Source organism: Neurospora crassa, linkage group V (genome assembly GCF_000182925.2).
Source record: "Neurospora crassa OR74A linkage group V, whole genome shotgun sequence".
In the NCBI taxonomy this organism is placed as follows: Eukaryota; Fungi; Ascomycota; class Sordariomycetes; order Sordariales; family Sordariaceae; genus Neurospora; species Neurospora crassa.
Genome location: NC_026505.1, coordinates 2470998 through 2482970, shown reverse-complemented (window position 1 = coordinate 2482970; position 11973 = coordinate 2470998). Strand labels below are relative to the sequence as shown.

Sequence of the window (11973 nt, the reverse complement as noted above, 5' to 3'; positions counted from 1 at the left end):
CATAGAGGTACAGTAGCATATATGCCGTCCAGACCGAGCGGCCTTCCAGCCCCAGGGGTAGATAGGCACGGCACGCTAGCAGGGTCCTCATTCAGCGCAGTGTATCCCTGAAACTCCACTAAAACAGATCCCCGCCATGCCCGGGCCTACCTTCCAGGCACTGGGCCAGGCAGGCACGATCCACATCACATGAGCCAAAAGACGGGAGCTTCGAGCAGCGAAAGTAAAAGACGGTAAAAGAACGAACACCCACGTGTGGCGACATTCAGTTGTTCACGAACCGTTTCAAATCACCAAAAGGCTAAGCTTAATAATCCGTCACACTAGTAGGTGTGGTGCGCCGCTACCAAGACTGATGAGTATACTGTACCAAAGATTAATCTACTCTGTTGACCCAAGACACCATGCTTGTATTCATCTAAGTACCAAACACAATTCTGACAACCTTCATCGTCGATCGTGCCTTGCTCTTCTATCCCTGCTCCTGCTCCGACCAGGAGGACTATGACTGCGCTTTCTGTGGTGGTGGTGGTGTCTTCCACGGTCTCTGCTTCGACTCCGATCCTGATCTCTCGTCCTATCATCGCGGTGTGAACGACGCTCAGGGCTCCGGCTTCTGCGACTAGGACGGTGTTCTCTCCCTCCTCGATCCGCCGGCCCGTCCCGTCTCCGGTCACGGTCACGGCTGCGGCTGCGATGTCTATCCCGATCACGATGACGTTCCTGATCACGTTCCCTGTCGCGGCCATGACCACGCTCACGACTCCTGCTCCTGTGCCTCCGTTTATGGTGTCGCTCTGAGTCGCGGTGCCTGTCTCTTCTCGACTCCCCTGCTTGCGCTTCTTTCGGTGCCAGTGCTGTCGATTGCTCAGCGGAATCTTTCTCCGTTCGCTCTGGGATTTTGGAGCCTTGGACTTCAACAGCATTGGCGCCGCTGGTATTTCGCGGTGTGATGGGCAGGCCTAATGCGCGGTTGATGGCATCCTCTTCTGCTTCCTTTATCCTGCGGATTTCTTCACGGCGCTCGCGCGCTTCCTTCTCCTCCTCCGTTTCTCCGGCGTTCGCAGCTGAGGGTTCTGCCTTGGCGTACCAGTTGAGATCCCGCCCTTTGGCCCAGCGACCAACTGGAGCCTTCAGACTATGGCCGAGATAGTTCTCGCGGTGTGCTGAGCTGGCGACATCGTCCCAGCTGAAGTTGACGCCGCCTCGCGACCCCGACTTGCGGACGGTCGAAAGAAGATCCATAGGAGATCTTATCACGGATGAGTTTCTTGGTTGATTTTGTGATTTTGTATGTCAAGCGTCCTTGTTCTTTGGTGGTTTAGTTGGGTCGCTTCTTGTCGGCAGTCGGTAGTAATTTGATGTGTGAGTGAAGAAGTGTCTGCGTTTGGTTCTGTCGTTGAATTGCATACACAGTAGAGGTAATGTGTACACACGCAGAGCTGCAGTCCCCACCCCAGTGTCACTGCGGGATGTGGGGCCCTCCACTGTCACTTTCATTTTCAGGGGACAAGATCCGCTGAGGGCTGCAGCTAGCGCGGGGGGTACGGTGCCTGCCGGATCTTCCACACCCCATTCAACCTCAAACGCGTTGACGCCATGCTTTAATCTTTATCCGAATAGCATCATAGCTACGATCTTTTTCCACATTCCAATTCCTTTGGCTTCTCAACTGCAATAAATTCCAACGACGACCATTCCCATTATCTCTACGACTTCTTGAATAGCCCACCATAGTACTTGTCACCAAATACGCTCCCTTCTTCTGGGATTTCCCCGCAGGGTTGTCCACAACTTTTCGCGAACCCCTTCGGCATTCTGTACGGCATCAGGCACAATCGGCGGCAGCCTTTGGCACTGCAGAATATAGATCGTATCGACAATGGCATTCGATCCAGCGGCCAACGCCGGCCCTCCTCTCGACGAGATCCAATGGCACACTCCTCCTCAGTTCGAAGCAGGCATCCACTCAAACAGCATCCTCTACTACTTCGCTCAATCACCATTCTATGACAAGACCTCCAATAATGAGGTCGTTTTCCAACAGGGTCTCAACAACCAGGCCATGTCCCAATATCTCGCCACCCGGGAGCTATTCGAGAGCCGACTGAAGGAAATGTCTGGGCTGGAGTTCATTGTTGCTCAGGAACCCGCTGAGACAGGTCCGGGAATGGGTACAGGTGTGTGGGTGATCAACAAGCAGACGAGGAGGAAGCGCCCACCGACGAACCCTGCGAGGCCTGAGGACGGCCCGCCCGACGAGATCATCGTTCATTCGGTCTACTTTGTGGTGGGCGAGAACATCTACATGGCACCCACGCTGGCAGATGTTCTTAGCTCCCGAATCGTATGTCTTTTTTTTTTCTTTTTTTTTCTTTTTGCAAAGAGAGTTCTCTTGCCGTTCATAATGCTAACTCCCGTCCTTGCCATCCAGGGAGCAATCGCCACCGCCATCACCAAGACCATCCCTCTAGTAGACGAAGTATCCGACTGGGCTCCCGCCGTCGGTCGCCGCTACATCACTCCCGCCCAACCATCCGCCGGCGCTGGTGCGGCTAGCGGCACAACCAACTACACCGCCTCGCGAACCGCCACTCCTCTCCCCGACGGTCTTCCCAGTACGGCAACTACCAACAAACCCGGCGCCAAGGCCGGCGGCGGAACCACCACAAACGACCCCCTCCTTGACTCCCTCCTTATGGAAGAAGCCCTCCTCACCCACGAACGCTACGGCACCGAATATATGGACGAGAACCCTATCACGGGCAAGCCGGGCGACTTCCACCTGACCTCGACCGGCCGCAAGACGCAAACCAAAAGCGCGTTGACCCTTAAAGAGGCGGCGGCCGCGCTGCCGGCTTTGAACACGAAGGGCTTGGGAGCCGCGGGAAGTAATCCACTTGCTAAAGGAGCGGCGGCGGCGGCGGCTGCGAATGCGAATGCCGTGACGGGTAAGGAGACCAAGAGTCCGAAGACGCCGGGTGGCGGTGGACCGCCGAAGCCGAAGAGGAGGAAGAGTAAAAATGTCATCACTACCCCCGGTGCGGCTTAGAAGGAGCACGGGGGAGATAAAGCACAACAGAAGAAGAAGAAGAACATGAAGGGTGCGAGGGAGGGCGCCGGCGAGTAACATGGGAGGAACTTGACTTGATGAAGAGATGCATTCAGATAAAACGGCGTCGATTGCACATGATTGGATGGCATTTGGCTTTAGGTACGGCGATTAGATACCCTAGGATGGTGGACAGATTGGTAATGTCCATGATATTTAAACATAGCGAGTATTTGTAGCAACAACGAAGCAGTTTCAGCTCGCCTGATCCATTAGCTTAATGGCACCAAACAGAGACTTTGTGAGGACCACAGATGTACCATATGTTGAAGGAAGTCAACTCTTACAGCGTCACTTCCCCGTAGGCAAAGAACGAAGCTCACATCATCAAACCAAAACGAGAACGTCTATGCAGAAAACCAACAAGCAAAACACATTGATTACTTGAAACCCAGACCTGTCTCCTGAAATCCTTATCTATATAAAACGCCATGGAAAGCCATGTTTTCTACTCAACAACCCACCCTTGCCCGGCCACCTTCCTCTGCTTCACCTTCCTGGCCGGCAATGGCCAGCCCATCCCTCCCTGCCCTTCCGCTCTCAAATACGGCACCACCCAAACCTCCCTCTCCTTCCCATCTTTACTCTCTGACCCCTTAACCTCCTTAATTGGCTTTCCGTACGTAATCAGCGGCGTCCCCTTGGCCAAACTCGCCAGCTGACCCGCCGTCAAGTCCGTCAGCGCATGCATCCTCGTCTTGGCCCGCTTCTGCCCGTCCGCGCCCGTGTTGCCTGCCTTTTGCAGATAGGCGTACACGATGTAGTCCGGGCATTCGTCCACGCTCAAGTGGGCTAAGGGAGACGAGGGGTGGATGTAGACGAGCTTTTCTTCCAGTTCTAGTTTCCTGCCGTCCTCGCCTTCGAGCGGGATCAGGGGCAGGTAAGGAACGTCAATAGCGCGCTTGGGCTTGCGGTACATCTCGGGCGGCATGGGGGCCTTGTCAGCGCGGATGGCGACTTGGTCGATAAAACCCGCGGCAACCATTTGTTTTAGGGCTTGCACCTGTTTTTGCGAGGGGGGGTCAAGCGTGTCGGGCACGGAAAGGTTGGCGAAGGCGGGGATGTTGGCTCTCAGAAGGTCGATGAGCTGTTTTTGGAGTTGTTTGATTTCTTTGAGGACCTTGAAGCGAACAAAGTGGGAGTCGCACCAGGATTCCGTGGGGTCGTGCGCGAACTCGCCGACGACTTGGAGGAGCTTGATGGCGTCGGACTTGTCGTCTAGGTAGCAGAAGTTCTTGTGGACGGCGTTGAAGGCGGCGCGGATCTTGGCGCGGCGGTCGTCAGCAAGGACGTCTTCGGTAGTGCGGAAAGTGACGGCGCGGGAGTCGTCTTCATCATCGGAACCGCCGGCGTTGCTCTTCTTGGCTTCTTGAACGGCGGCGGCGGGGATGGCTTGGTTCTCGGGAATGTAGATCTCGCCGGCTGAGAGACCGGCTACGAGCGCAACGGTGTAGGGAAGGCAGTCGTGGAGATGTCCGATAAGAAGGATGCGAGCGAAGCGGGGAGAGAGCGGGAAGATGGACATGGTAGATCCGATGGGGGTGACTTGGCCAGTTTGGGAGATGGCGTTGAGGTAGGTCAAAAGCTTCTCGGCCTTGATCAAGCTCTCACGCGGTGGCGGCGTGGGGAAGGGGAAGTTGACGACATGCTGGAGGTTCATGGACTTGAGCTGGAGCACAACGCCCTCGATGGGCATGCGAAGCAACTCGGGCTCTGAAAACTCGGGGAAGTCTCTTTCGTAAACGGCCGAGGAGTAGAGTCTCCAGCAGTGTCCCGGACCGGTACGACCGGCACGACCGGCACGCTGCTTTGCGCTGGCCTTGCTGATCCACCCAATCTCGAAACTCTGGACGCCACTGACAGGATCGAACTTTCTCTCCTTCGACCTTCCAGTGTCGAAAACGTACTTGATGCCGGGAATTGTCAAGGATGTTTCAGCGACGTTGGTAGCCAGGATGACGAGACGGTGGCCCTCTGGGGGCGGCTCAAACACCTTCATCTGCTCTTTCGTGGGGAGCAAAGAGAAGAGAGGTAGGATATGCATCTTCAATGGCCCTGTACCAGATTCTTGGTCCTCAATCTCGAACTCCTTGTCTTCCTCCTCGTCCGACGCAATGGAGATATCGTCATCGTCTCTGTCGTTGATGTTACGGTCATCCTCAACGTCGCCAAAGTCGATGTCTTCGACTTCCATGGGTGCCTCCTTCGCAGAAATCCGCACCTTGGTGGTGCTGGCGGTGTTCATACCGCCACCAAAACGCGCCTTCAACCGCTTGCTGAGCTGGGCAATTTCACCCTGACCGGTCATGAACACAAGCATGCCACCAGGGGGCAGTTTCCTGTGGCCCCTGCAAATCTTGCGGAATGCCTCATCAACGTAGTCGTGGTTTGTCTTTTTGGCAAAATGCATGGTAACAGCATGCTCACGGCCTTCTACCTCAATGATGCGAGGAGTGGTGTGGAACAAGTTAGAGTTTTGGGTGAATTCCTCAACCCTGAGGGTGGCGGACATGATGATCAGCTTGAGAGGCTTGATCGTGGGGTCTTCCTCCGCCAACTCTCTCCTAAGCTTGACCACTCTGCTGAGCATCGCAATCAGGATATCGGTATTGACGCTTCTCTCGTGGGCTTCATCAATGATGATGGCAGAGTACTTGCGAAGAGCAATATCGATGGCCGCCTCACGAAGCAAGACACCATCCGTCATGAACTTGATGGCCGTCTTGGAGTCAACGGTGCCTTCGAATCTGATTTGGTAGGAAACCACATGTGAATAGTCTCCCATTTCTTCGCCAACACGCTTCGACATACTGACAGCAGCGACACGTCTCGGCTGGGTGACACCAATCATGCCAGGAGTAGGTCCATCCGGAACACCGTAACCGGACTCGAAGAGGAACTGGGGAACCTGCGTGGTCTTGCCGGAACCGGTGGCACCGCAAATGATGACAATGTCGTTGTCGTGAATGGCCTCCATAATCTTCTGTTCCTCTGCAACAACCGGTAACCTGAAACGAGTTTCCTGGATCTCGGGTGTCCTGGTAACTACCACGGCGAAAGCCTTGCGGGAATCGTTCTTTGTTGGTTGCAGCTCGATAGGCAGAGGCTCTTGTTCGATCGGCCGAGGCGTAAAGTTGGCAGGTTTCGGTATCTCGAGAATGCTTGATTCAGCAGGCTTGTAACCCAAAGCTTCGTTCCTCGCCTGATGCGCCCAAGCCTTGAAGGCTGAAGACTTTGCTTTCTTGTCCTCCTCGGCGTCCTCCATGTCCTCGTCGGATTCTTCCGCAGAATCATCGTCTTCTGAATCATCTTCGGAACCCTCTCCGTTCTCTTCAGATCCATCCTCTTCTCCCGATTCCTCCTCCTCCTCTTCACTGCCTTCTTCCTCGCTGCCTGAACCACTACCCTCAGACTCTTCATCGTCTGAACCCTCTTCGCCCTCCGAACTGAAACCGTCCCATTCTACCACTTCCGGCACAGGAATGACTGCGGGAGCTTGCGATGATGTAAAGTTGTGCTTCGTTTTCACACCTCCTCTCTTTTGTCTCTTGGCAAGTATTGGGCGTCCTGACTCGTCGACCTCTAAGGGGCGCTTGAGACCAGCACCGACAGGTACTGGCAGGCTTGTTGACGATGTCGTCGCTTGTACTGGTGTAGGCTCGCTTGTTTCCGCTGGCGCGCTCCTTGGCTTCTCGGCTGCCGAGTCCTGCTCATCTTCCGAGCCCTCTGAATCCTCGTCGACCGTGGGTTTAGGCTTTGGTACTGGTGCACCTTCCTTCACCTCTCGCTTTTCGTAAAGTTTCTTGGCCGCCTCCTTCTCTGTTATAAGTCCAGCTTTTGCTTCCTTGACAAGCCGGCTGAGCTCCTCCTTTTTGGTCAATTTTGTTTGGCCTAGTGATTTTGTGCTTGAGAATAGGGAGGTGTCGATCTTGTTGGCGGCAAGCTTGGCCAGGAGTTCGCGGTTCTCGTCCTTCTTGAGCTTTGTGTCGATGTACTTTTCGAGTCTCTTGGCCTTCTTGCTGCTGACCTTGACACCCGCAGGCCTCAATTCCTCCCGTAGCTCGGTCTTCTTCTTTTCGGCATCCGTGGTGGTTTCCTGTCCAGGAGCGATCTCGAGGACGTTGGTGTCTTCGGGGTCTTGTGTTCCCTTACTCCTCGACCGCTGGCGATCAAGCTGCTTGCGCTTGCGCTGACGCGGCACGAACTTCCCGTCTATGACAGCCATGTTGTTGTTTTATCGGGTGTGCTCGAGGCGAGCAGTGACGGCAGAAATGAGGGCCGGTGTCGCGACGGCAGAATGCAACGAACTGAAAGTCACCAAGTACCCTGAAGATTTGAAGATTAAATCTTGTCCGCCTGGCAGAATTTCTGCGCTAAATGTGGCACCCCACGTTTTGGGGGCCTGTGAGGGTCCAGGACAGCAACTGAAGTAACCCAGCTACAGTGCGCGTACAGTTTGCTATGTTTCGTGGGTCCATCCTGAACTCTGCAGCCCAGCCCACTCCGGCTCCATCAACAAACATCACGATGGAGTCCCGCGTCTAAACTCTGAATATGAACGCAGTAGAGACATCAGAGAGTACTATCCGACCAGGAGTACAGAAGCCGAAGTTATCCCCCTACGGTCTTATCCTTTGAAACACACGCGGTTTTTCGAGTCTTGCAACTGTCCATACTTCACCACATCCAGAACTCACCATGTCTGAGGACGCAGTCAGGCAAGAGCCATTCCCGTCACCTTCCAGGCAGGCAACTGGGCTTGTCAACGGAGTGGAAACTGAGGTTTCATCAATGAACTTCTCGGACAAGATCATGGTCACCATTTCTCAAGGTGGGCGCCTTGCTCAGTGGGTAGGTTCAAGAGCGCCCGAACGCCATCCCACTTACAGTCTACTAACATACCATGTTCTAGGTCCAAGTACAACTAGCCGCACCTTCTTCCGCGTCAGTAGACATGGCTCTGCCTGGCGCCGGTAGCCTGTTACCATCAGAACATTTAACAGCAACGACTCTTCTTGGAGGTGGAAATGCGGAGAGGGAGACCATGGGCCAGCTTTATGCCAGTCAAATTGCCAGTCTCCTGACTTTGCGCAACCCCAATGAGCAGCGGTCTTTGTTGCTTGGTTTGGGCCTGGAGAAGGTCGACACCACTACTAGTGACTCCTTCTATGACGTGGTCGAGTTGGTACAACAAGTCCTCTAATAGTAAATGTCATGGAGTGAACGATATCTCGCAGTAACAAGTTCGAGTTGAGGCTATCGCGATGAGCAGTTCTGGTGAAGCGGGGAGTAGAAACCAAATGTGTGGTTATCGGGAATGAGCATGTTCGCAACTCGGTGGATGTGGTCGGCTGAGAAGATGTAAGTGAGGGCTGGTCTGTCTTAAGGCAGGTTCTGGGAAGACAGGGGAACGATGGCTGGGCTGCTGGCCAGTTTAATCCTAGAGATGTAGAACACAGAACAATGGAGGGCAGTGAGCCCGATCTTGCAGCAACACAAAAGATGTGTGTCAAACGAAAAGCGACTCCAGGCAGATCGACAATTTCGAGCAAGGATCCAAACAGGATGATAGGATGATAGGATGATGTTGAAGGCAAGAGGGGCTCAAGTGGACGAGCTGAGGGACAAGGCTTAGCCATAGACCCTAACCCTGCTTGATGAAGCGGAAATATGTGGCTTGTCGAGCTGGTAGGCTGGCCTTGGCACACAGCAATTGCAGCGAGAGGAACGGTGTGGCTTGAGTGCGTGGTGCGGCTCAAGCCCGGAGCTTGGACCACCACTTGTGCCCACCAAAAAAAATACACAGCCCTAAATTTGACTTGTACGAGACCCGTGAAGCGTCTCTTAGAAGCATCAACCGACGTCGACAGAACGAGCTTCATCGGCACCACCAGCAGACAACATGGTATGGCAATTGCTGCACGACTATCGCAGGACGAAACGCTGATTCAGTTATTATGTAGCCTACTCGGTTTTCCAAGACAAGAAAGCACCGCGGACATGTAAGCGCCCCCTCGAGCTTTGTCGTCGCCGATTCGACAGATGACTGACTGTAGTGATTTTATAGGTTTCCGCCGGTAAGGGGTATGTCGCCAACCGATCAACCGACCGATAAACACGAACGAGTATTGACAGCATTATTCCAGCCGTGTCGGCAAGCACAGAAAGCATCCAGGGTACGTACCGCCGCTTCTGCAGATTCGAAGGGGGGGAAATATGATGCTAACAATGGGAACAGTGGTCGTGGTATGGCCGGTGGTCAGGTATGCCGATAGAAACTCCAACGACTCGATCTCGAAAACACGCGATACTAACCCGACGATAAGCACCACCACCGTACCAACCTCGATAAGTGTACGCAACCCCGAAAATAAACGGTCGGCGCATGTTGGAGGGCGCATGGTTCAACCTCACTTCTCCGACATGCGACCAGGCCTTGCCCCTCGATATAATGAAAATAAACGCTGACGATGACGGATAGACCACCCTGGTTACTTCGGTAAGGTCGGTATGAGGCACTTCCACCTCCTCCGCAACCACCAGTGGGCCCCCATCCTCAACATTGAGAAGCTCTGGACTCTCGTCCCCGCTGAGGCCCGCGAGAAGTACGTCTCTGGTGCCGCCACCGAGACTGCTCCCGTCATCGACCTCCTTTCCCACGGCTATGCCAAGCTCCTCGGCAAGGGTAAGAACAAGCAATTGCAAAGAAACACCCCCGAGAAGGCTCGTCTAACAACACATTCTAGGCCGTCTCCCCCAGGTCCCCATCGTCGTCCGTGCCCGCTACGTCTCCGCCGAGGCTGAGCGCAAGATCAAGGAGGCCGGTGGTGTCATTGAGCTCGTTGCTTAAATTCTGAATGCGGCATGATATATTCAAGGACTGGCGATTTGGCATCACGGTACGAGGGAAACCGGAAACGAACCCGATGGTCATGGATCGAACAGTCGGACAGACGAACAACGACAAGATTCGGTCCCGGAGTCCTGGATGGGTCAGAGGTGGTTGAAAATCTCAGCGCCTCGTCTGCAGCATTTAGGGAAATGGCAGTTCATTTGCATCGCAACATTGGGTCCGGGATTTCGTTCACAACCGTGCCATGCTGCAGACTGGCGAACTCGGGTGGTCCCGAGAGGGTAACCCGGGCCGCGGCTGCGTCGCAAACTGCTGATTCAGGGGCAAGTAACGAATAAATGAAGGCCTATGCCCGACGGTCGGTTGATCTCATCCATGAGCATTTCCTTGGCCATTGTGAAGTTGAACATTCGTCCAGAAGCCCACTTTCAGCACGTTGGATTTGTTTGTCCTGTCGTCATGTCATGAGAACCCCAGTGTGAGGCCGTTATATGCCTTTGTCTGTTACCTTCGGTCTGTGATGTTACCCGGCCATAATTCGGACAAGTCCGCATGATGTAAGTCGCATTGTTGCACTTGAGCCAATACATGTTGAGAATCATGAACCAAAACACACTAGCACCACCCTCTGTTGACGTCCGCTTTCCCCGCTTCATACTACATGGTACTTGAGAACAGTTTCCTCTCTTGATAGCCACCTCATCCCAACAGATCTCATCTCTCGATAAAGTTCTCCGCCATGGCTGTGAGTTCAGCAGCGATCAAGCTTAATGAAAACGGGATTCCAGACTTCGACGCACTCCCATTTCGAAAGGGTGATCCCAAGTACTCCGCCTGGGGTTTATATGGAGATGAAGACGAGTTGGGAACTTTGAACAGGCTTACCGACGAGCAAGTTGCCAAAGCAGCAAAGAATGAGATCAAGGCTGGTTTGAGGTGCGATTCATTCTTCAACCTTTTCATTCACTCCTTCGGCCTCATCATTTACGTCTAACCGCCAACAACCGACCATCAAAATCTCCCTAAATTGGCCACTCAACGCGCAAAAAGACTCGGGCTTCTTCAACCGCAAGCTCTTCCACCAAGACCTCTTCGCCAAGCCGCCGCGGTGCGTCAACGACGACATTTGGACCTTCAACACGCAGGTGTCCAGTCAGTGGGATGGGTTGAGACACTATGCTTATCAGAAGGCAAAGAAGTTCTACAATGGAGTGACGATGGAGGATATTCATGCGGAGGGAAGTGAAGTTAATGGGATACAGGGTGAGTGGTGTTTTTATTTTCTTTTTCGTTATCTTTCAACGTAGTAGTGAGTCTATGAGTTTGGTTTCAGGTCATGCATTGCATGGATGGTGACGACGACGTTGATGACGACAAAGTAGGTTTCTTTTGGCGACGACCAGGACGAGATTAAATGAGAGAGAGAGTGTGTGTGTGTGATGCTAACATGAAAAAACAGCATGGGCACAAAAAGGCATAGTAGGCCGTGGCATCCTCGTCGACTACCACTCCTGGCGTCTGGAGCAGATCAGTAGTAAGAAGCCGACGAACCCGGATCCGAGGCTGGTCAACTTTGACCACTTTGCTACCACGCCCATTCCTCTCGAGGATATACACGCTTGTTTGGAAAGTCAGGGAACGGAGGTCAAGTTTGGGGATATTCTATTTATTCGGTCTGGTAAGGTGTTCTTATAGGTTCCTGCCCCGTTGCCTTTGCCTTTTCTTTCCCGCCATGTCATCCATCATTCCACCATCTTCTTATTTCTCTCCCCCTTTCTCTTCCTCCTCATCCCCTCCTTCCTAAACCTTTGATTCTCTCTCTATCTACCTACTAACTCTCTCTCTATCTACCTACTAACTCTTTCTCTCTCTCTCTCTCTCTCTCAAAAAAAAAAAAAAAAAAAAAAAAAAAAAAAAAAAAAAAAAAAAAAAAAGAAGAAAAAAAGAAAAAAAAAAGGGCTGGATCCAAACCCACCAAACCCACCAAACTTTCTCCTCCCCCTCCCCC

General features: G+C 53.3%; 6 protein-coding genes across 6 annotated transcripts; 4 read left to right on the top strand and 2 right to left on the bottom strand.

Annotated features, from left to right (window-relative positions):
• Window positions 1-300: 300 nt before the first annotated feature.
• NCU03810 (hypothetical protein) lies at window positions 301-1380 on the bottom strand. The gene has a single exon (XM_956106.2). It carries the CDS (start codon window positions 1243-1245, stop codon window positions 448-450), a length of 798 nt encoding a protein of 265 aa, XP_961199.1. The 5' UTR covers window positions 1246-1380; the 3' UTR covers window positions 301-447.
• Window positions 1381-1587: 207 nt separating this feature from the next.
• On the top strand, window positions 1588-3361 carry NCU03809 (hypothetical protein). Its single transcript, XM_956105.2, has 2 exons — window positions 1588-2347; window positions 2435-3361. The coding sequence occupies exons 1-2, from the start codon at window positions 1883-1885 to the stop codon at window positions 3050-3052; spliced, it is 1083 nt and encodes a 360-aa protein (XP_961198.1). The 5' UTR covers window positions 1588-1882; the 3' UTR covers window positions 3053-3361.
• Window positions 3362-3484: 123 nt separating this feature from the next.
• NCU03808 (pre-mRNA-splicing factor ATP-dependent RNA helicase PRP16) lies at window positions 3485-7406 on the bottom strand. The gene has a single exon (XM_956104.2). It carries the CDS (start codon window positions 7335-7337, stop codon window positions 3561-3563), a length of 3777 nt encoding a protein of 1258 aa, XP_961197.1. The 5' UTR covers window positions 7338-7406; the 3' UTR covers window positions 3485-3560.
• Window positions 7407-7570: 164 nt separating this feature from the next.
• On the top strand, window positions 7571-8674 carry NCU03807 (hypothetical protein). The gene is made up of 2 exons (XM_956103.3): window positions 7571-7963; window positions 8025-8674. The coding sequence occupies exons 1-2, from the start codon at window positions 7811-7813 to the stop codon at window positions 8313-8315; spliced, it is 444 nt and encodes a 147-aa protein (XP_961196.1). The 5' UTR covers window positions 7571-7810; the 3' UTR covers window positions 8316-8674.
• Window positions 8675-8953: 279 nt separating this feature from the next.
• On the top strand, window positions 8954-10689 carry cyh-2 (cycloheximide resistant-2). Its single transcript, XM_956102.3, has 8 exons — window positions 8954-9017; window positions 9076-9114; window positions 9180-9196; window positions 9259-9288; window positions 9351-9375; window positions 9439-9466; window positions 9594-9797; window positions 9859-10689. The coding sequence occupies exons 1-8, from the start codon at window positions 9015-9017 to the stop codon at window positions 9960-9962; spliced, it is 450 nt and encodes a 149-aa protein (XP_961195.2). The 5' UTR covers window positions 8954-9014; the 3' UTR covers window positions 9963-10689.
• Window positions 10690-10704: 15 nt separating this feature from the next.
• On the top strand, window positions 10705-11660 carry NCU03805 (hypothetical protein; the record flags this gene model as incomplete). Its single annotated transcript, XM_956101.1, has 3 exons — window positions 10705-10894; window positions 11016-11228; window positions 11425-11660. 3 exons carry the CDS (start codon window positions 10705-10707, stop codon window positions 11658-11660), a joined length of 639 nt encoding a protein of 212 aa, XP_961194.1.
• Between the last annotated feature and the right edge of the window lie 313 nt (window positions 11661-11973).

What these genes read in the sequence shown, in the direction of transcription:
- NCU03810 (XM_956106.2), bottom strand. Translation starts at nt 1,245, where the DNA reads ATGGATCTTCTTTCGACCGTCCGCAAGTCGGGGTCGCGAGGCGGCGTC.
- NCU03809 (XM_956105.2), top strand. Translation starts at nt 1,883, where the DNA reads ATGGCATTCGATCCAGCGGCCAACGCCGGCCCTCCTCTCGACGAGATC. An exon ending in ATGTTCTTAGCTCCCGAATC is followed by an intron (nt 2,348 to 2,434) that starts GTATGTCTTTTT and finishes CTTGCCATCCAG; the next exon opens with GGAGCAATCGCCACCGCCAT.
- NCU03808 (XM_956104.2), bottom strand. Translation starts at nt 7,337, where the DNA reads ATGGCTGTCATAGACGGGAAGTTCGTGCCGCGTCAGCGCAAGCGCAAG.
- NCU03807 (XM_956103.3), top strand. Translation starts at nt 7,811, where the DNA reads ATGTCTGAGGACGCAGTCAGGCAAGAGCCATTCCCGTCACCTTCCAGG. An exon ending in GTGGGCGCCTTGCTCAGTGG is followed by an intron (nt 7,964 to 8,024) that starts GTAGGTTCAAGA and finishes ACCATGTTCTAG; the next exon opens with GTCCAAGTACAACTAGCCGC.
- cyh-2 (XM_956102.3), top strand. An exon ending in GTGGTATGGCCGGTGGTCAG is followed by an intron (nt 9,376 to 9,438) that starts GTATGCCGATAG and finishes CCCGACGATAAG; the next exon opens with CACCACCACCGTACCAACCT. An exon ending in TGCCAAGCTCCTCGGCAAGG is followed by an intron (nt 9,798 to 9,858) that starts GTAAGAACAAGC and finishes AACACATTCTAG; the next exon opens with GCCGTCTCCCCCAGGTCCCC.